General features: G+C 48.4%; 1 protein-coding gene across 1 annotated transcript in view; it reads right to left on the reverse strand.

Annotated features, from left to right (window-relative positions):
* Positions 1-23,303, reverse strand: part of MYCBP2 (MYC binding protein 2) — a 1,075,853-nt gene that overhangs the window by 371,701 nt on the left and 680,849 nt on the right. The window contains 1 exon segment of the mRNA XM_029603038.1: positions 12,034-12,159. Coding sequence (XP_029458898.1) covers positions 12,034-12,159 — 126 coding nt within the window.

The raw sequence follows: 23,303 nt of genomic DNA on the forward strand, positions 1-23,303 counted from the left end.
AATTTAGGGTGGGTACGGAGTACTACCCGGTCATGGAGAAATCTGGTATAAGGTGGGTAGGTTACTAGTGCCTGTAGCTCATTGACTCTGGGAGTGGATGTTACCACTACTAGGAAAATAACTTTCCAAGTGAGATGTCACAACTCGCAGGAATGAAGGGGCTCAAACGGAGGTCACATGAGCCATGATAGCACAACAATGAGGTGCCAGGCCGCAATTGGGGGACGTAGTGGAGGCTTCAGCTGTAGTAAGCCTCTCATAAAGCGTCCTACAAGGGGTTGCACCGAAATTCGGGCATCTCCTATCCCCTTATAGTAAGCAGCGTGGCACTTAGATATACACGGATGGAGGAAGTCTGGAGACCTGATTCTGAGAGGTGCTTGAGGTAATCCAGGAGCCTTGCTGTGGGGCAGGAGAAGGGATCTAGACCTTTTTGCATGCACCATGAGGAGAATCTCTTCCACTTTGACCGGTAAGATGTCAGAGTAGAAGGCTTTCATGAAGCTACAAGGACCTGGGAGACATCAGTAGAAAGGTCAAGGGATTGTAATATCAACCTTTCAACATCCAGGCTGTCAGAGAAAGAGACTGGAGGTTTGGATGGCGTAATTTGCCCTGGTCCTGCGTGATGTGATTTGGTGCAGTGCCCAGGTGAAGAGGCTGCTGGACGGAGAGGTCTCGAAGAATGGGAAATCAGACTTGGCGCGGCCAATACGGGGCTATAAGGATCATTGAGCCCCGGTCCTGTTGTAACTTCATGAGAGTCTTGCTGATGAGCGGGATAGGAGGGTATGCATACAGCAGACCAGTGCTCCATGAGTGGGCGAAGGCATCCATAGTTGGTGTCTTGCGACTGCTGTGCAGTGAGCAGAATCGGTCCACTTTGCAGTTGTGAAAGGATGCAAAGAGATCGATGTCTGGCTGACCCCACTGATGAAAGATTCTGTTTGCGACAGAGGAATCCAGGGACCACTCGTGGGGATGGAAAGTCTGGCTGAGACGGTCTGCCATCACATTCTTTGTGCCCGCCAGGTAGGTGACTCACAGTGGCATGGAATGCGACAGAGCTCAGGCCCAGATCTGCACTGCCTCCTGGCAGAGTAGGTAAGAGCCCTTGCCCCCCTGTTTAGAAACCATATGGCTACCTGGTTGTCTGTCTAAATCAAGACTACTTTGCTGGATAGGCAATCCTGGAATGTGAAGAGGGCATACCGTATTGCCCGGAGTTCCAGGAAACTGATCTGGTAGCCCGCCTTGGGCTTGGTCCACACTCCCTGTGTCTGAAATCCGCCGACATGTGCTCCCCAGCCCAGGCTGGAGGCATCCGTAGTCAACATCATTTGAGTTCTGGTGGCTGGAAGGGTAGTCCCTTGCGTAAATTGGACTTTCGTGTCCACCAAGCCAGGGATTGTTGAAGCTGGCTGGTTATCTGGATGACTACTGAGAGTTATTGAGTGGCTTGGGACCATTGGGATTTCAGGATCCACTGCGTTATTCTCATGGCAAGACGAGGCATTGGGGTGACATGGAATGTTGATGCCATATGCCCTGGCAAGGTGAGGAGCAGACGAGCAGAGGCTGTCTGTTGACGTCGGATTGTGCTGGCCATGCTGGATAGTGTCTTTGTGCGTTCTCTGGGGAGGAACGCTCTGGCCATGGTGGTGTTCAAGTCTGCTCTGATGAAAGATAGCTGGCGTAAGGGAGTCAGATGGGATTTCGGGAAATTTATCAGAAACCCCAGCGATTGAAGCAGCTGTATGGTGAGATGGAGTGAGTGGAGCGTTCCTTCTTTGGATCGGCTTCTAAGGAGCCAATCGTCCAGATATGGGTAGACATGGACGCTTTCACGTCTCAAGTGTGGTGCCACAATTACCAGACACTTTGTGATCACTTGGGGTGCTGAGGCAAGGTCGAATGGCAGTACCCTGTACTGACAGTGTCTGTGTCCCACTACAAATCGCAGGTATTTACGATGAGGAGGAAAGATTTCTATATGGGCGCAAGCTTCTTAAAGATCTAGAGAGCAGAGCCAATCCCCTTGTTGTAGAAGTGGGAGCATGGTGCCCAAGGAGACCATTCTGAACCGCTCCTTGCGTAGGAATTTGTTTAAGGCTCAGAGGGCCATGATAAGACGTAGGCCACCGGTATTTTTGGGATTAGAAAGTTTCGAGAATAGAACCCTCTTCCCCACTGTGTCCGGGGAACCGGTTCTATGGCTCTAGACTGCAGTAGGGTAGAGAGCTCTGTCTCAAGGAGCACTGTTTGACCGCTGATACACCACGCCGGAACAGGCGGGGAGTCTGGGGGCACAGTAAAGAAGTTGAGATGATAACCGTGGGTTCTGATAGAGAGAACCCACTGGTCGGTGGTGACTGAGTGCCATTTGTTGGCGAAATGGCACAGGTGGCCTCCCACCAGTGAACTGGTTGGGGGGTACAAGGGAGATTGACTGCTGCTCTCTAGATAGGAGACAAAACCCTGCTGTAGGCCCAGTCTGGGGGGCTGGCTGCATTCTAGGAGTTCTGTGCTGACGAGATTGGCTTCTATGAAATGGCCGGGCTGTCCGAGCACGGGATGCAGGAGGGTAGTACTTCCCCGTGGCCTATAAATTTGTTTTCTTGTGTCCCTTTGCAAGCCCCTTTGGGCTGCAGTAGGGACATCTGAGGTGATAGTGGACAGTTGGCGCGGGGGTTTCATGATGACCTTTGAGCTGCGCCACTGCTTCTTGGATCTTATCCCCAAACAAATTGTCTCCTGTGTAGGGAAGATCAGCCAATTTGTCCTGCACCTCTGGGCGGAGGTCAGAGGCTTTAAGCCAAGCCCAGCGTCTGGCACTAATTCCAGTTGCTGAGACTCTATATGCAGTCTCAAAAGCATCATAGGCTACTCTGATCTCATGTTTTCCAGCCTCTAACCCTTTTTGCAGGATTGTAGTCAAGCCCTCCTGGAATTGTTCAGGAAGGGTCTCCGAGAATTCCTGGACTTGCTTCCAGAAATTCCTGTAATATTGGGTCATGTAAAGTTGATGGGCCGCTATACGAGCCATTAACATTGACCCTTGGAACACCCTGCGGCCTAAGGCGTCCAATGCCTTTTGCTCCTTTCCAGGTGGGGCAGAGGAGTGAGGGGCGGAACCTTTTGGCTTTCTTTTGAGCTGATTCTACCACTACAGATTGGAGGGGTAATTGGCTCTTTTGAATACCTAGGGCTTGCTATACCAGGTATGTTGCATCAGTCTTTCTATTAACTGGAGGCACAGTTCCTGGGTGCTCCCAGAGGCGGCGCAAGAGGTCTAAAAGTACCTCGTGTACAGGGATTGCCATTACTTCCTTTGGAGCATCTACAAATTGTAGGACTTCCAAAATTTTGTGCCTAGCGTCCTCCTCCATTTCCACTTGGAATGGGATAGTGTCCGACTTCTCCTTAACGAAGCTAGCAAAGGAGAGGTCCTCTGGAGGGGAGCGGCATCTTTCCTCCAGGGGTGAAGGCTCAGAAAGAAGCTCCTCAGAAGCTTGTGAGGAGTGTTCAGACGAAGCATCATCCCATGGGTCATAGGGAGGCTCTCCTTCACCCACCGGACCTCCAGATGGAGGAAGGAACCCAAATCCAAGAGAGTGGGAAGGCGGCACCGATGGATGGTGAGACACCGAAATAGGAGGCACCAGTATCGAAACCAGTGCTGCCGGCACCGATGGCACCAGTGCTAATGTTAGGCGCCGATGCACTGGGATACCTGATGGCCCCGGCACTGGCTTTGGTAGTTCCTGTAGAGGAGATGGGCAAGGATCCGAATCTTCCTCTTCCGAAGATCCCGGAATCGGTATCAAGACCAGGGCTGGTATTGGTTGTTGGCTAGGTGGCAAGGTACCCGATGGAACGGGTATCGATGGCAAGGCACCGATGAGGGTGTCTAAATGCTCAAGGAGCAGAGCCAGCATTGAAGGCGCCGGTTCTGGCGGCAGCATGGGGCTGGCGCCGGTGGCGACTGGAAGCTCCAAAGAGCATTCAGCACTGCCTCTTGGACCATCCAGTACAATTCCTCCTGAAAGGCTGCCGTGGATGGCATGACGCCTGGGGTAGGAGGCAGGCTAGGCTTCACCGGAGCGTCCACGGGTGTACCTGGAGGCTTGGTGCCCGGCACAGATATCGGTGGGGAAAGCCTTGGGGTCCCAGTTCCAGAGGAGGACGGGGGCTCCTCTTCCCGGGCCCTCCGGAGGCGGCATGGTAGAGGCCGATGCCGCTCCGGTGTCAATGGCGATGTTTCCCTTGGTGCTCGGCCCGGTCCTTCTCCGGCACCAAGGACGATGATGCAGAGGTTTTGGAATGGATCGACATTGGTGATGGACGGTCACCTGCTCCTTTGTCCTTCTGAAGCGTTGATGGAGAGGGGTCCGAGGAAGATGGACCCCCCTCGATTCAGCACGCCTTTACCTGGGGTCGATGGAGACAAGCGCTTGGAGCCAAACAAGTGCTCCATCTTCTCCAGTCTGGCGTGCCGACCTTTGGGGGTCATCTGTGTTCAACTTGGACACCGACGGACGTCGTGGGAAGGCCTGAGACATAACACACAAACGTTGTCCGTTAGGGACATAGTCCTCGGACTCTCGGGGCATTTACGAAAACCGGTCGCCATATTGAAAAAATATAGGCGGCGCGCAGTCGGTAGGCACCGAGAAGTACACCGGCGGGAACCAAATGCAAAACGCGGCAATAACTTACTGACGACGGACGAGTTCGGTGTGCGATGGGGGGACCCTGGTGACAGGGGAAATAATGAAGAAAAAACTTCAAATATTCCGTGAGTAAAAGTGTGAGAGAAATCTCTCAGAGCTCTTAAAACCATGAGGCAACTGCTGCGCGGGAAAAAAAAAAGACTGAAGGGGGATCCCGTGTGGCCACAGGGTTAGTGGCATGCTGGGCATGCTGTGTGCGCCAAAGTTCTAGAAACTTTGACAAAAGTGTTCCGTGACAGAGCTCCATCTATTGATGTTGCCCATCTGTGAGGACTACCATCCTGCTGGTCCTGGGAGAAGGCAGATTACAAATAAAATTGCTATTGCTATTTTCAAAAGTATTTCTGAGTTCCAAACTAGTTTCACCAAATGGTACTTGTGGCAGACATAAAAAAATGCAGTATTTTACTGAAAAGGCCATATATAAAAACCAATCAGCTAAAGGAAAACTGGTTCTTACCTGCTAATTTTCGTTCCTGAAATACCACAGATCAGTTCAGACAAGTGGGTTTTGCATCCCTACCAGCAGATGGAGGCAGAAAAACAAAGACTTTAAGGCACTGCAGTCCCTCAGTATTGACCTGTACCCAAGCCAAATTAGAGAGCAACCACGCCAACAATTGTCTAAATGAAAGAAACGCTTAACCCGGACAATTGTAAACCCCTGAATATAGCATAACCACAAACAATCTAAGGGTGAACAAAACAACCAGGCAATCCTCTGAAGGCTCTGGATGTGAAGCCAATGAACTCCCTCGGAGCTTACCCCCGAGACAACCCAAGGCTGCCACAATTCCCACAGGGAATTGCAAGCTAAGCCCTTGGAAAGGCCGTGTTACAGGAAGGCCAACACCTGTAGAATATCCACCCGCATCAGGTCAAGGCCTTCCTCCACACCTGGATGTACGCCACAGATGTGGCTGTCCTCCTAGTCTGAGGCAAATTGGAAATCACTGGTTCCAAGTAACCCTTCAATCACAAATGTCTCCTCTCATAAGCCAAGCCCGCGAGACAAAAGTGATCCACCCAATCCAAGAAAATAAGATTTTGTACTAACCAGTTCCTGCAAATGAGCCACTCTCAGGGGCCCATCCACTGAGAGCTGTATCAGATCCGCAAACTACAGGTGATGCAGCTACTCTGGAGCGACCAGAACCACTTGACCTAGATGCTTCTTGATGCATCTTAACACCTGACCTATTAGAGGCCACGGGGGAGGGGGGGGGGGGAGACACATACAGAAGAATCCCTGTGGGCCAAGGAAAAACAAGATAATCTATGCCCTCGGCTCCGACCTCTCGCCTGCTCCTGGACGCTATCAGATCCAGGCTTGGACGGCCCCACTGAAGACTAAAGGCTTTCATCGACAACTCCCATTTTCCCAGGTCCAGCTGTTGCCGGCTGAGATAGTCTGCCTGCACATTGTCCACTCCCGACATATGCAAAGCAGCTATCTCCTTCAAATGTAATTCCACCTAGACAAAATGTTCCTGAGCTTTCTGGGCAACTGAGCAACTCTTCGTTCTCCTACTGCCGATTGATATATGCCACTGTAGTGGCATTGTCTGAAAACATTCTGACCGCCTGACCCTGGATTAACATCATGTGGGTCCGTTATAGACATAGTCCTCGGACACTCAGGACATTTACGAAAACTGGTCGCCATACTGAAAAAATATAGATGGCACGCAGTTGGTGGCTGTCGGGCGCCGAGAAGTCCACCGGCGGGAACCAAATGCAAAAACACGGCAATAACTTACCAATGACGGATGAGTTCGGCGCGTGATGGGGGACCCCGGTGACAGGGGAAATAAAGAAAAAAACTTCAAATATTCCGTTAGGAAATGTGTGAGAGAAATCTCTCAGAGCTCCTAATACCATGAGGCAACTGCTGCGCGGAAAAAAAAGAGACTGAAGGGGGACCCCGTGTGGCCACAGGTTTAGTGGCATGCTCTGCACACTGCCTTCATTTCCAAACGATTGACAGCCCATGCTGCTACTGCTGGTGACCATAGGCCTTGCGTTGACCATCCCAGGCAGACCACTCCCCAAATCTTGAGGCTGGCATGCAAGGTTACCACCACCCAGTTCAGAAACTCCAGATTCACCCTCTTTTCCAAACTGGGCTGACGCAGCCACTATTAGAGACTATACCTGGAGACCCCCCAACAGTGGCAACAGTCAATGAAATTCCTCAGACAACAGATTCCACCATGACAGCAGTGCACCCTGCAGAGGATGCATGTGGGCACAGGCTCAAGGCACCAAATCCAAGGTAGATGCCATTGACCCCAGCATCTGAAGATAAGCCTAAGCCCTGGAGACTGGCATCCGCAGCAAACGTCCCACCTGAGCTTGCAACTTTTGAATCCTCCTGGAGGTGAGAAAAACTTTGCTGATGCGGGTATCAAATTCATCCCCAGGTACTCCAGCGTCTGGGTAGAACACAGGTAATTTTTGCCCAATTGACCACCCAACCCAGGGATTGCAACAGATCCAGCACCCTCAGTACTGACTGTCAACATTCTTCTTCAATTTTCCTTGAATCAGTCGTCCAGATAAGGATGAACCAGGATCCCCTCCCTGCGGAGAGCCGCCGACACCATCACCAACACCTTTGTGAATGTGTGTGGTGCTGTCTCCAGACTGAATGGGAGGGCATGAAACTGGAAATGTTGCCCCAGGACCACAAAACACAGGAATATTTGATGAGAATGTGGATATAGGCTTCCGTCAAAAGTCCAGAGAAGCCAGAAATGCTCCTTGACAAACTGCCGCTATAACGTTTCCACATAGAAATGGGGAATGTGCAACGATACATTTGCCTTCTGCAGATCGAGAATGGGACTAAAGGATCATTCTTTGGAATGACAAAATAAATTGAGAACCTTCTGCAACCTTGTTCCATCGTCAGAACCAGAACTATCGCGCCCAGCTCCTGAAGGTGCCCCAAAATAGCTCGAATCACTTGTTGCCTTCCTCTCGCCCCACAGTAAGATATCACAAACGCATCCCTGATGGGGCGAGAAAATTCTAATGTGTAGCCGTCCCTTATTACCTCTAGAACCCAGTGATGCAAGGTAATTCTGGTTCACTCCTCGTAAAACAGTTATAGATGGCCCCCAACCGTCACATTGAGAGAGTGGACCCCGCTGGCTTCATTGAGAAGCCTTACTGCCCCCAACCCCCTGGCTGAAGCTCTCTCTGGGAGCTCTACAAGCACCTCAAAAGGACTGCTGCTGACCAGATCCCTGTTTCTGCCCCACCCTTCAGGGAACGAAAACGACATCCTTCCTGAAAGCCGGAACAAGGCAGAAAAGTCTTCCGGGCAGTCTTCCTGTCGTCTGGCAGCTTATGACCCTTTGACTCTCACAGCACCTTAATCATTTGATCCAGGTCCTCCCTAAACAACAATTTTCCCTTGAAGGTAAGATTACAGAGCTGAGACTTGGACCACATATCAGCCGACCAATTTCGCAAGCACAACAAATGACGTGCTGAGACCGCCATGACTATATTCCTGGCCAAATTTTTTTATCTTGTCATAAAGAGCATCTGCCACAAACAATCCCAGCCTCCATTTGGGCTGCCTGGCTATCAGAACTAGCATCGGATGAAGACTTCTCCTGAGACTTCTGGACCCAGCGCAAACACGGCCTCTGCATGAGGCTACTACAGATTGCAGCTCGCAGACTCAAAGCCAAGACTTCGAACATCACCTTCAGGTGAATTCCAGTTTACAGTCCTGCGCATCGTTTAACACTGACAACCCCACCACCAGGATAGTTGTCTTCTTGGTGAGTGCTGTAACCAAAGCATCCACCTAGGGTAACTCCAACAGCTGAAAAATATCCTCTATTAGAGAATACAACTTTGTCATAGCCCTGGCCACCTTCAGGCCCGCCGCTGGGAAATACCAGCTTCTTGATCTTCTTTGGGAGCAGGAAAGCTTTTGGAGGACCCCAAAGGCCCTTCATTATCTGACTCCTCCTGGACCAACTTAATACCCAGCTTCTTCAAGGCATGGGGAATATTGCTTCAATTCATCCTTATGGAACAGCCGAACCACATGGGGGTCATCCCCATCAGCTACCAGAACCTCCTCCGGATCTGCCATGTCATTATCCATGCCCTGATTGATATTTACTGCGGGATCCGCCAAGTCCACAGGATCCACCTCAGGAGTGACCCCAAGCTTATTACCCGGGTCATCCAGGACTGAGTCATCCGAACACTTCTTGGCTAGAAATGCTTTGTACATAAGGACAAAATCCTTGGAAAATCCCATGTCATCCTCATCTGACCCAGGGCTAGCCACAATCTTCCTCCCCCAACTCCTGTCCCAATGGAAGCACCACCGACAACAGAGGAGGGGAATCCCTAACCTCCAGGTCAGCCCTCCTCCTGGTAGACATTTACTCTGCCTGAGAGGTCCTCCAGACCCTCTGCAGAGTCTGACAGAGGACCCTGAGACTGCGTGGTCCTTCTCCCGGGTGCGGTCCCCCCAGAAGCCCTCTCACTGCCAGAGGCACAATCGCAGCATAATGCCGCTGAATTAAGCTGCCCCCTGAGCAAGAACAGCACACTTTCCAGTGCTGAGAATCTGCTGCCAGCGCCATCTTGAATACACGCTGCTGGGCCTGCTAAAACGCCATGAAAAAACTGCACAGTCATGGCAGGCAGACAATGAGAGGGGGATACAGGTCAACACAGCCTTCGGCTCCCTGAGTAGCCCCACTGCTATTCACCGCCTCCGAATCGCTTCCGTCCCAGCTCAGGCCTGCCCTGCGCCGTGAGGAACGGCCAGAATGCTGCTGTTGCAAACCACTTTCTTTTTTTTTTTATTTTAAACTCTTAAAGAGATAACCCTAGCACAGAAACAGGTAAAAAAAATCAGGATACTTCCCCCTGCTGCTGGTCACTATTCTGGGGAAAATCCTTTATGAATCAGATGGAAGCCAGGACCCCTGGCTTTCAGACCCCTGGAACTGCTGTGGGTCAAGTTGCCCAGGGATCACCAACCCCCCTGCTTGCCCAGCTCAACCTGGGGGTAACCCACAAAGGAAACTAACACCTCAGAGAACGTCCCTTCTTCTTTTCCTAAATAGTTTTCTAATATATTCCTTTTGTTTCTTTTTTTAAAAACTCTAGACTGCAGATCTGCACCTCTACCATATGCTGGAGATAGAGAAATACTGAGGGCCTGCAGGTGGCACTCTCTGTTTCGTAGCAATGCCTCAAAGTATTTGGTTCTTTGCCTCCATCTGTTGGTAGGGATGCAAAACCCACTTGCCTGGACTGAGCTGTGCTATGAACAGGAAATTCAATTTTACACAAAACTAGTGTTTTGGTTTCAATTCAAATTTGTACCCAAGACATTAGAGTGAAGATGAAAATCACAAAGCAAATATTCTCCCTCTGCTGATAATTTATGAATTGAGGATGTATAAAATGTATTGCTTCTTAGCATATGGAAATAGGGTCATTTAATATTTGTAAGAAAATGCACAAAAATAAACTGCCATGGACATAAAGTAGCTTTAAAAAATAACTTGAAAACAAAGAGCAAACTGAGGGATGGCAGTGCTCAATAAATAAAAATATATTTTTAACACTACAGTTGAATAGGTACAGCCAACTGCATTCAGACTAGAAAATCAAGCAAAGTGAAAGTTGTAGCAATTCAGCTACTTTGCGCTATTTGAATAGTATGTTCCAGAAAGTAGGAAACGAGCATCCTCATTTTTGTGCTCTCTTCCTCTCAGCCCCCTTCCACCTGATATTCAAAATTCCCTTGTTCTTCTCCAGTTCTAAAAGACGTTCAAGACCCACTTCCACAAATTAGTTCTTTCATACATTTTACCCATTATTTATTACTTTGTTCTCCCATTCCTTTATGCTGACATATGTACCACTGGAACAAATGTAATGATTGCATTTCTTATAAGATGCCCCGGAGAAGGGCACCAGAGAAAAGAGAAAAATGTACTGCAATGTATCTCTCTAGTTATATTCACCTATATGAAGCAGTGACTATAGCAGTCTTTCCCAACCTTTCAGGCCCAAGGCACACATACATTAACAAAATTGTTGTGGGGACACATCGACCTCTGTGGAGCAGGTAGTGCAAATATGAAGAGGACTCATGGCCAAAAGAGCAGCTAGGGAAGCACCAAAAGCCCCACCAGTCTCTTTTCCAAATTTTAAAACAAAGGTGTGTTTGAGGTGGGGGGGAGGGACAAGGACACATAGGAACCCTTTAGGATGGACCAGCTCTCTTTATATACAAGTACAAGATAAGGAAGATGCTGGTGTGCTGTGGGCAGCTGGCTCAATTAGTTTCCTTGGCTGCCACATGTAGCTTCCTTTGCTCCTTCACTGCTGCTATTCAAGATTCTAATAACTTTATTGGCATGACAATTTTACATGTGTTGCCAACGTAATATATGGAATAATTAAAATAAAAGTATAGTAAAAGAAGGGAAACATTACAAAATAGTAATAATCAAGAAAAGGTACAAGTTACAGAAAGTACAGCATCAGGAATCTCTCTCAGATTTTGTCCTTGGTCAGGTTTCATATCTGGCCTGGTGGCAGGCTACCATATATTTTGCTGCCATAGCCCCGGTTTTTCCTTTTTCCCCAGGATTATACAGTTTTTCCTGTTCATTTTTTTGGGAAGTCTTGGATTTTCTGTTAGCTTACTCAGAGTAAGTCACATCCAGTGCTCAGTGCCCACTCTCCCCATGTCACTCAGCCTGGGTATAGGACAGAGGCTAGAAGGACTGAAAAGCAAGAGACAATGCGTTCAATGTATGTGCTGCACAAGAGAGGCCCAGCGATCCATGCTGCACATTAGTTACCCACTCCAGGGCTTACATTGTAGCTAGGAAAAGGCATATATGACTACACATGTTCTCAGAAAGGAGCTCCTACATGTTTAAGAGACAGCTGGTGGCACTTTTTGATGAAAGGTGCTAAGAGCAGAATTCAGGTCATCTGCGCATCAGCCAGTGGTGACTTTTCTATGGCATACCTACTCAGATCTGAAGGCGCACTGGTTGGGAAATACTGGACTATAATATAAATGCCCATGACTAGCAACTGTATAATGCAGGAGAGGAACAGCTAAGCATACTGATTGCACTAGTGGATGCACAAATTCTGCTGGTGGTAGTATAGTAGCAAATATAATTGGTACATATATGAAAAATGAGGAATTAAAGAAAAAACATTTAGGCTGCAAAGTAGCATTTTTTTTGTTTTTATACAAATCTGTTCATACTTTGAACCACCTTACCTTTGTTAATCCCCAAGCCATAATCAAACCCCTGGGTGTTGCTTGCACCTGCTCCTTTATTGAAAGCTTGTGCAGAGAATGGACTTGGAGGAGGAGTCTGAGCACCCTGATCCAAAAGAACTTGTTCTGTAAGGCAAATTGTATCTTTAGAATGGCACCCTCACTGTTTATAAGTTCCTATCTGACTTTAAATCAAATACATTTTTTCTAAAGGCAAAAAAGAGCACAGTCTTATTTGATTTAAAACATGTTTGTTGTTGTATGTCAAAACTGTCAATAGTTAGCTATCATATACCTAACTTACTAACGCAAACAAGTCCATACAGCAGAGGTTTTCATTTCCAGTCTTCAAGGATGGCAAACAGGCCAGGTTTCCAGTATATCCATAATGAATATGCATGAGATGGTGAAATTCAAACTTGTGTGTTAATTTTCTTTTTTTTTTTAGTCCTGCTAGACCAGTCCACACAAATTGGTTAAGTCCTCTCTGCCAGCAGATAGCAATGAGAGAGGAAAACACTCAAAGCTGACTTCACTCCCCCAACAGGGGTTTGGTGCTGCCTTCAGCTCTTAAGTATCCTATATAAGAGTGAAGACAACTGAAGGCAAATGTCTGTTTTAGTTTCCAGATGCAGCCAAGAAACTTTATTTCATGGTCATTAACCCAGGGATTAGATAATCATTATATCAATGTCATGATTAAAAAACAATTTACTTGCTGTTAGTTTTCTGAATGTGTCACACAAAGCCCATGATTGCCACAGCTTCCATAGGTGGCTTCTGGACTGGTCTGGCAGGATGAAAGGAAAGGAAATTAACAGGAAAATTCAAATTCCTCTTCATCCAGTCAGACCAGTCTAGACGCAAGGGTTATGCTCACCAGGCAGCAGATGGAGACAGACTAACAAGTTTGCTGATATCACTCCTTACAGGCTCCCGTGCTGACCTCAGCCTGCCAGTAATCTCTGTCTCCAATAGATGGTAGGTAAGCATTCTGTATTGTGTGCTGAGGCCTGATTAGGTCAGGTGAAGAGAAATTTGAGATATGGCAGGGCAGCTTCTGAGGTGAAAGTCTAGTACTTCTTTCTCAAAGCTGAGCACAGCCCTTCCAGGTTCTGAATTAGGGCTAATCAGACTTTGATCTGTGTTCAGCCACTCCCTTGACTCCTCCTTTATTCTTTCTATAGTTTCTCTCCTTTTCTGTAGATTTTTCCTCCCCATAATTAAAAAAAAAAAAAAAGAAAAAAGAAAAAAAGAAAGAAAGAAAGAAATAGGAAGAAGTTTGTTTGTCCTTTTCTGTTGAGCACATACCTTTTTATTTTTTCCTTTCCTGTCTGCCTGGACTGAAAGATTAAAAAACATAATAAAAAAAACCAAAACGAAGTGAGAGAGACAAAGAATATTGAGAGACACGCCCCGCAAGTGGAACAGGCACTGGTAGCTCCACTTTTTCTGTCAGAAAAAGGGACTCCCTTTTTTTGTTGGACTGGTCTCTGTCAGGTGTAGCATGGCAGGGAAGGAGAATGGTTTTCTATGAGCATGAGAAGAGAACTGCGCAGGCAGCTAGGAGGGGGCTCTACCTTTTGTTAGACATGTGGGGAAACCTTTTGTTAGGCATGTGGAGAAAAGGAGAGCTGATAACAAAAGGATATGACTGGCAGGAGTGGGACTGTATCGGTAGGGTCTGTGGCTGTGTGTTTCTGCCAGTGGGCTTGCTGCCACAGCAGGAACAGCAGCCCTGTTGGAACTATGAGGAGGAGAATCAGAACCTGAGCCTCCATTTTTATTTACCATGATGTAGGAAAAGGCATCTATGTCCTTGCAGCCGCTTTTAAAAGAGTCAGCTCCTCCCCTCTGCCTGGACTTCAGGCTCTACTGAGTTTTTGAAGTGTTTACATCAGGCTTTCTAGATGGGGCACAGTTCAGCAGAAAGATCCTTTTCTGTGCTTCCCTTCCCCTAGGTTTTGCATACAGAAAGGGTAAAATTGGAAGAGGATGACAAGCTTGTGGAGGAAGGGTGATCCTCAAAATCGGATGGGTCCTTGGTGGATCTTAAAGTTCTTAGGGACAGTAGCAGCTTGGGCAATCTAGAGGAAGGGAAATGTTTCCCTGAGGAAGATGGCTTTCTATGATTTGTTTGTTTCACAAGGAGGAGTATGTATTTACTCTCAAGGAATATGTATTTACTCTCAAGGAGTATGTATTTACTCTCAAGGAGTATGTATTTACTCTCAAGCCTTGAGAGTAAATACATATTGCAGAAGAAAAAGAGGAGGATATTCCTAGCTTTACTTGAAATTACCAAGAGCCACCAAGGAGACTGAGTTCAACAAGACTGAGAGATGCTACCCTTTAAGGCTTGAGAGGAAGGAAAGCCAGATCCCTTCAAAACAGGCTCAGTTCCAAGTTGAGATCTCATGCAGCAGAGGACTTGAGTTCTTGACTCTCTGGAGGAAACTATACCATCTGGGAGAGTAATGAGAGAATTTTCATGACAGTGTCCCTTATAGCAAACCAGATTTGGTCTCTGCCCTCTGCAAGACTTGTGTGCCATGGCTTATCTCAATCTCCTCTGAGAGGAGAATTCTGAAGGAATGGAGCCCCTCAAAAGGAGATTATAGTCTCCTTGTAAACCGACCTTGCAAAGGCTCCAAACTAAGTTGGGCCTGCTACATGATCCTCTTTCACCCCACTGAAGGCTGTAACTGCCAAGATTGCTGACACGTAGAATCCTCATTATGTAGCCTAGTTCTTTCAACAGCTAAGGTTGTAAAAGAGAATGGAAGGGATCTTCCAGGGGGGGCAAAGGGTGAAGGAGCACTTGTAAACTTGGTCCAGGGAATGTCCAGGCTCCTGGCAGGAACACGCGCAAAAGAATGGATGCCAGTCAAGGTTCTACAAGGATACCTAAACTCCTCGGCTCCTGTGTTTCTTTGTAGCTTTCTTGGGGCACCTCCACAAGAAAGGTGCCTGACTGCGAGTATGGCAGAGGCTGCTTCTGCCAGTCCTTCTACGCTGAGTTTTCAAGAGTCTCAGCCATCTCTACAATGACAGCGTCAGCCATGTGAGCTGACGCTAAGTCTTGTAGAGAACTATATTGTGACCAAATCTGACTCAGTTACCAGGGCACCTGAGGACTATTAGACTCCCTTAGTTTATTCACATCAGCTAATGGAGTTACACTAACCACCACCATCTGACCTCTCTCTTCCAAGCAAAAGGCCAAGATTACTGAAGCACTAGACAGTTGGCTCTGGCCCTCAGCCTAGACCTGGACCCATTGGTCTCCACTAAGACTCTTGTACCCACTTCACCTTCTCCGGAACATAATTCTCCTCCTAACCAATAAAGCTCATGTCAATAATGCAAAATAACCATGAAGCAGACTGAAAATCCATTTCCTGTAGGAGAAAACCATGAAAAACCACCTCCTCAGGCTTCCTCTAATCTACCGAGAGAGAGGGAAAGTAGCCTTGCAACACTGAACTACTGGATATCACTCTGGGAGGGGTGTAAATTGAGTGAGATGCATGTGGGTCTGCACCCAAAGTCTACATTCAAGTCCCTTGCCCTGGATGGAGGCTTGGACCTGCAGAAGGGACAGACATGGAAATGGGAGATCTGGACCCTTGGACTAAGGCCTTCATCTTTTGAAGTCAAATGCTGTAAAACCACTTTCTTCTTTGGATACAAAAGGGCATCCCTATATGCTAGAGACTGGGAAGGACAACTGCAAGTTCAAGATAATCAGTCAGCCCAGGGGTTTTATACCTGCATAATCCTGCCTGTGGCCAAACATTTTTTCTTCTCTGAATTGTCCTGAGTAGTTAGACATCTGACTAAAGGAGGAACCAGAGTCCCTTCCTGCATAGGGAAACCTTTACTACCCTCTGATCAGCAGATTCCTGGGGTCATGATTATAATAAACGGAAAGCCTGATAGCTGTCAGTAACGGATTCAGGACAACACATGTCAGAAATATTTGGTAGTAACTCCTGGAGGAGATATGGGTGAATGCCCCTGTGTAATCATGTGGGGAACCACCTAAACAAAGGTCTGGCATTCTGTATGAGGACCCAAGGAATAGGAAACCTCATAGCCCTTTTTGAGAGAACTAAAAATAAATACTACTATACCCCTGACCTCTTTTCAAGGCATACACAGAGCTGCAAAACCAGTCACTGATTGAACCAGTCTAATGCTTTCACCAAAGTCTATACTGAGGGCAACAGGGAAGTCCCCCCCAAGTGATATCCAACCACACAAAGCAAGAGACTCCAACAGCTACAGTGAAGGAGCATGCAAAGTATATAACAGCCCACAACAAGAAGAGGTCCTCCACAGCCAAACCCACTGTCCTGGAATACTTCCTCAAAGACAGGAGAGTATTGCCTGAGAAGATTGCCTATAGCTTCTGAAGCAGTCCTGACCAGGACTGGTATTTGGGGGGGGGGGCAAGAGAGACTTCTGATAAGCATCCCTAGCAAGCCTTTGAGCTTTGGTCAGTAAACTTTCAGGATTACTCCAAAGGACAGCTAATCCTTAGTAAAACTGTACAAAAAAGCTGTGTGATTGTAATGGCCATCACACTTTGTGGTGCAGCTCCTGAGAAGCACACCTGTAAACACTGTGGCCCCATTTTGAAAAAGGCTGGGCCAGGTCACATTGAGGATCTAACCAAAAGAGCTTCTAGCATCCACTACATCCACTATGCAAGACTCATTCTTTTTTAAACCATCCAGAGCTGCAGGTTTGAGACCTCCCCTTCAGCACAGTGTTACCTCTGGGAAAGCAAATGTTGCTTACCTGATGTAACAGGTGTTCTCACAGGACAGCAGGATGTTAGTCCTCACAAATGGGTGACATCGAGGATGGAGCCCACCACGGAAAACTTCTGTCAAAGTTTAACAGAACTTTGACTGGCCCCTACTGGGCATGCCCAGCAAGGCACTGACCCTGCAGCCAGCAGGGGTCTCCCTTCAGTCTGATTTTCAAAGCTACAGGCAGTGCCTAGAAAGTAAAAATAAAACGAACCCAACACCGCGGGGTGGCGGGCGGGTTTCGTGAGGACTAACATCCTGCTGTCCTGTGAGAACACCTGTTACATCAGGTAAGCAACATTTGCTTTCTCACAGGACAAGCAGGATGGTTGTCCTCACAAATGGGTGAGTACCGAGCTGAGGATGTCCTGACCTGCACCAAATGTACCCAACGATGTGCAACAGGCACAACAACTGGGGTGGAATTTGGGAAAGGGCATCCGCACCCTACTGGGAAGGTGGAAGGGTGTTGGTACATCATGTTGGAAAAAGGTTACGCAAGACAGATTGGCCGAAGATGGAGTCTTGTCTTCCAGCTTTGTCCAAACAATAGTGGGCTGCAAAGGTATGGAGAGAACTCCAGGTTGCAGCCTTACAGATGTCAGGAAGCGGCACCGATCGAAGGTGTGCCACTGAAGTCGCCATGGCCCTCACAGAGTGTGCTTTGACACGGTCTTGGAAAGGAATGCCAGCTTGCTGATAACAGAAGGAAATGCAGTCCGCCAACCAGGAGGAAAGAGCCTGCTTACCCACAGGTTGTCCTAACTTGTTAGGATGGAAGGAGACAAACAATTGAGTACTCTTTCTGTGAGCAACTGTACGGTCTAGATAAAACGCTAGAGCTCGTTTACAATCTAGGGTATGCAGAGTCTGTTCCCCAGAGTTGGAATGGGGCCTGGGAAAAAAGATAGGTAGTATAATGGATTGATTGATATGAAATTCAGAAACTACCTTGGGTAAAAATTTAGGGTGAGTGCGGAGTACCGCCCTGTCCTGCAGGAGTTTAGTGTAAGGCGGATAGGTGACTAAGGCCTGTAACTCACTAACCCTGCGAGCTGAAGTAATAGCCAACAGGAATAATACTTTCCATGTGAGATACTTCAATTCACAGGAGTGCAGAGGTTCGAAAGGAGGTTTCATAAGACGACCAAGAACCAGATTAAGGTCCCAAGATGGGGCCGGAGGACGTAAGGGTGGCTTCAGATGGAGCAAGCCTTTAAGAAAGCGTGTCACCAGGGGTTGTACTGAAATAGGGACACCCTCTATACCTTTATGGAAGGCGGCTACCGCACTGACATGCATCCTAATGGAAGAGGTCTTTAGACCGGATTCTGATAGGTGCCATAAATAGTCCAAGAACTTAGAGATTGGACAGGAAAGGGGATCAAGGCACTGAGAAGTGCACCATGATGTGAACCTTTTCCATTTGTATGAGTAAGACTTTCTTGTGGAAGGCTTTCGTGAAGCTATCAGGACCCGAGAAACTGAATCTGAAAGGTTAAATGGTTGAAGGACTAACCTTTCAACATCCATGCCGTCAGGGACAAGGCTTGGAGGTTGGGATGGAGGAGGCATCCGTCGTTTTGAGTGAGAAGATGCGGGTCCATTCCCAGAGGAATGTGCCTGCGGATGGAGAGATCCTGGAGTACTGGAAACCATACTTGGCGTGGCCAGTAAGGTGCTATCAGGATCATGGTTCCTCCGTCCTGGCGTAGCTTCACGAGAGTCTTTGACACAAGAGGAAGTGGAGGGAATGCATAGAGCAGACCGGTTGTCCACTTGAGGGAGAATGCATCCCTCGGCCGAGAGTGCTGGCTCCGAATGAGAGAGCAGTAATCGTCCACTTTGTGGTTCTGAGGGGACGCAAAGAGGTCTATGCGGGGAAAACCCCACTTGTGAAACAGAGTGGTCGCTACCAGAGGATCGAGTGACCACTCGTGTGGTTGGAAGACACGGCTCAGCTGGTCTGCCAATACATTGTCTACTCCCGGCAGGTAAGTGGCCCTGAGGTACATGGAGTGGGAGAGGGCTTCCGCCCAGATCTGCGCAGCTTCCTGACACAGAAGGAAGGAGCCTGTGCCTCCCTGCTTGTTTATGTACCACATGGCCACTTGGTTGTCAGTCTGGATTAAGATTATCTGATGGAATAGATGATCTTTGAAAGTTCGGAGCGCATAGCGGATTGCTCGAAGTTCCAGGAAATTTATCTGGTGTTCGGCTTCCTCTTTGGACCATAATCCTTGGGTTTGGAAGTCGTCCACATGGGCTCCCCAACCGATGTGAGAAGCGTCGGTGGTTAGGATTACTTGCGGATCCGGTGGAAGAAAGGGTAAGCCCTGAAGGAGGTTGACCTGAGTCGTCCACCAGGTTAAGGATAGGCGTAGCGCCTGTGTGACTGTGATAATGGAGGACAGAGGCTGAAAAGCTTGAATCCATTGGTGTCGTAGAGTCCATTGTGTTACTCTCATGGCTAGTCGGGTCATGGGAGTGACTTGAACCGAGGATGCCATGTGTCCTAGGAGAATGAGGAACTGGCGAGCCGTGGCAGTGTGTTGCGACTGGAGCTGGCGAGCTAAGGACATGAGAGTGTGGACTCGTTGAATTGGAAGGTAGGCTTTTGCCTGTAAGGTGTCCAAGTCTGCCCCAATGAAGGATAAGGTCTGAGATGGGACCAAGCAGGATTTCTCGTAATTGACAAGAAACCCTAAGGAAAGGAGTGTGTGAATTGTTAATTTTAGGGAGGATTGAGCAAACTGAGGGGTAGAGGCCCTGATGAGCCAATCGTCCAGATAGGGGTAGACGTGGACACCTTCCTTCCTGAGAAATGCTGCTACTACTATGAGACACTTGGTAAAGACTCGTGGAGCAGATGCCAGACCGAAAGGTAGTACCCGGTATTGATAATGGTCGTGGCCTATCAGAAAACGCAGATACTTGCGATGAGATTGTGTTATCGCAATGTGGGTATAAGCGTCCTTGAGGTCGAGAGAGCACAGCCAATCCCCCTTTTGCAACAGAGGGAGCAAGGCGCCCAGGGTTACCATCTTGAACTTTTCTTTTTGCAGATACTTGTTGAGGGCCCGAAGGTCCAGAATTGGACGAAGCCCCCCTGATTTCTTTGGTATTAGGAAGTACCTGGAATAGAATCCTTTCCCTTGTTGACAAGGAGGGACGGGTTCTATAGCATTGGATTGTAGAAGAAGGAATACTTCTTGTTGTAATTGAGTCAAATGGCTGGTTAGACTCCATGCCTGAAGGGGCGGGGAGTCTGGCGGAAGTGTTATAAAGTTGAGGTGGTAACCCTGTGCGATAATTGCTAGCACCCACTGATCTGAGGTGATCTGTTTCCAACGGTGTAAGAAGTGGTACAGACCACCTCCCACAGGGATGTGTGGGAGAGGGAGTTGGCTTGTGCTCAATACAGGGAAGTCAAAGGCCCGCCGCAGGCCCAGGAGGTGGGGCTACAGTAGGCCTTTGCTTTCTCGGCTGACGAGTCTGAGGCCTGTTAGAGGACCGTGCAGGACGAGCCCTAGTTGACGGAGGGTAGTAGCGGCGTGGTCGAAAGAACGACTTTTTAGAGTCCTTCTTTTGCGGTTGCTTGGAGATCACCTCAGGTGGGATAGACGAGAGTTGTTTCAACGTCTCATGGTGGTCTTTTAACTCTGCCACAATCTGTTGAATTTGTTCTCCAAACAAATTGTCGCCTAAGCAGGGTAAATCAGCAAGACGATCTTGGACCTCTGGGCGAAGGTTGGATGACTTTAACCAAGCCCAACGTCTAGCTGAGATGGCTGTGGCTGAAACCTTCGTGGAAGCATCGAATATATCGTAGGCAGTCCTAATCTCGTGCTTCCCTGCCTCAAATCCCTTGTGAAGAAGGGCTTGAAGTTGCGGTTGGTACTGGTCCGGCAACGTGTCAGCGTAGTCTTGCATCTGCTTAAGGATAGCTCTGTTGTATTGAGTCATATAGAGTTGATATGAAGCTATGCGTGAAATCAACATAGCTCCATGGTACACTTTTCGTCCCACACTATCCAGGAATTTGTTGTCCCTGGTAGGTGGGGTAGAAGAGTGTGGCTTAAGACGCTTGGCCTTCTTCTGTGCAGACTCAACTACAACAGAGCGATGATCCAGTTGAGGCTTTTGGAAACCTGGTGCTGACTGGACAAGGTATGTGGAGTCAGCTTTCTTATTAACTGGAGACACCGATGAAGGAGATTCCCAGTTTTTCTTGAGCAGATCCAAAAACACCTGGTGTATAGGGATGGAAGCGATGATTTTTGGCGCATCCAGAAATTGAAGGAGTTCCATCATTTGGTGTCTATCATCGGCTTCAGATTGTAACTGAAAAGGTACAACTTCTGACATCTCTTTTACAAAATTAATAAAAGAGAGATCCTCAGGAGGAGATCTTTTTCTACTCTCTGTAGGAGATGGCGGCGAAGGCAAATCTGTGTCAGAAGATGTATCATCATCATCACCCCAGGTATCGTAGGGATCGTGTGGGGCTTGTAGCCCTGATGGACCTGGCTGAGGTTCTGAGGGCATCGATGGAAACCGAGGTGGAATCGGTGCCGTAGGTGGAATCAGAAATGGCATCGATGGCTTCGGTGCTGCCGATGGAATCGGTGTCTGGCGCGGAATCGATGGAGCCGAAGGATATATCGGTGGAGATATGCCAGGAGGTACCGATGGAACCACCCCGGAAGGGGGAATCCGAAACGGTGTTTCTCCTGCCGATGAGAATCCAGTCGGAGACGGTGGTGTTGTCGATGGCACTGGAATCACCGATGGAAGGGCCATCATGAGCGCCTCCATACGGCTGAGTAGCGGTGCTAACGCTTGTATCACCGGCTCGGTGGTCGGTTCCCTCCTCGGTGGCGAAGCCGGTGCCGGTGTCGGTGCTGGGGGCGGCACTGGAACCGGTGCCGGAGACGGTGCCGATGGAGGTTGTAATTTCTTCATCGCTTTCTCGATGGCCTCCTGGACCAGCCGGTCCAGTTCTGCCCGGAGACCAGGGGTAACCATACCCGGCTCGACGGGAGAGGGAGGCTGAGGCAGGGCCGGAAGTACCACCGTAACCGGTGGGATCACGGCCCCCGCACCCCGGGAGGGTGAGGGTTTCCTCGATGCCAACGAACAAGACGTGGAGGATGTCCGGTCTGTTCGCGGCTTCTTTGTCGGTGGCTCGGCTTGAACAGAGGTCGATGGCTGTGGATCCTCGACAGGCCGAGACTTGTGCCGTCGATGGCGATGCTTTTCTGTCCGGTCCCCTCGCCCATCCGGGGAAGGAACGGGAGTCGATGGCCGAGAAGCGATCGATGGCGGACGGTCACCGGAGGGTTGGCGATGATGGTACAACTTCGACGGTGCCGGTTCCGATGACGTCGATGCTATCGATGGCGTTGGGGTGGGTGCATGGAAGAGGAGCCCCATCTTCTCCATCCTGGCTTTGCGACCCTTGGGTGTCATTAAGGCACATTTGGTGCAAGTCAGGACATCATGCTCACTACCCAAACACATTACACAAACCCTATGGGGGTCTGTGATGGACATAGTCCGGGTACAATCCGGACAACGGCGGAACCCCGTTGCCATGGCTGGAAGCCAAAATTTAGGCTGGGGATCGGTAAGTGCCAACAGGCCTCAAGGGCCAAAATCGACGGCAGTCGATGGAAGAAGGCAAAAAACTTACTGGGTTCCGAAAGATGACTAAAAAATTTGTCGAAGGGAGACCCCTGAGGGGCAAATTTTCTTAGGAAATTAATTTCCAAATTCCTGTCAGGAACGTGGTTAGAGAGCTCCTTTCACCGCGTGGCAACTGCTGCGCGGAAAAAAGAAGACTGAAGGGAGACCCCTGCTGGCTGCAGGGTCAGTGCCTTGCTGGGCATGCCCAGTAGGGGCCAGTCAAAGTTCTGTTAAACTTTGACAGAAGTTTTCCGTGGTGGGCTCCATCCTCGATGTCACCCATTTGTGAGGACAACCATCCTGCTTGTCCTGTGAGAAAGGCACCTCCTCCAAGGGATGCTGGACCCAATACTGGAGGACTCGAGTCGACGCACCAAACTAGAAGTTATTACTTTTAACCTACAAAATGCATTTTAATGTTAAATTAAAACCGCATAATATGTTCCGAACAAATAAGCTTAACTGACACACAGTTTTTGTCACTAAATTGTTACCGTTCTATGATGGCACATGGTTAATTTGTAATCTATACCACTCATATTTTTCGTTAACCTGCCTTTTTGTAAACCGTTGTGATGGTTATCTAACTCAACGACGGTATAGAAGAGTTTTTAAATAACATAAATAAATAAATAAACAAAGCCACTGCACATAGCTGTCGAGGGAGTGAGAGAGTATAGAAAAAAATATAGTTTCAGCAAAGACTCAATCTTTTTCTATCATGGGGGACTCTGAATTTGTGTTTCCATTCACTAAATGTGT

The sequence above is a fragment of the Rhinatrema bivittatum genome, chromosome 5 (genome assembly GCF_901001135.1).
Source record: "Rhinatrema bivittatum chromosome 5, aRhiBiv1.1, whole genome shotgun sequence".
Classification (NCBI taxonomy): Eukaryota; Metazoa; Chordata; class Amphibia; order Gymnophiona; family Rhinatrematidae; genus Rhinatrema; species Rhinatrema bivittatum.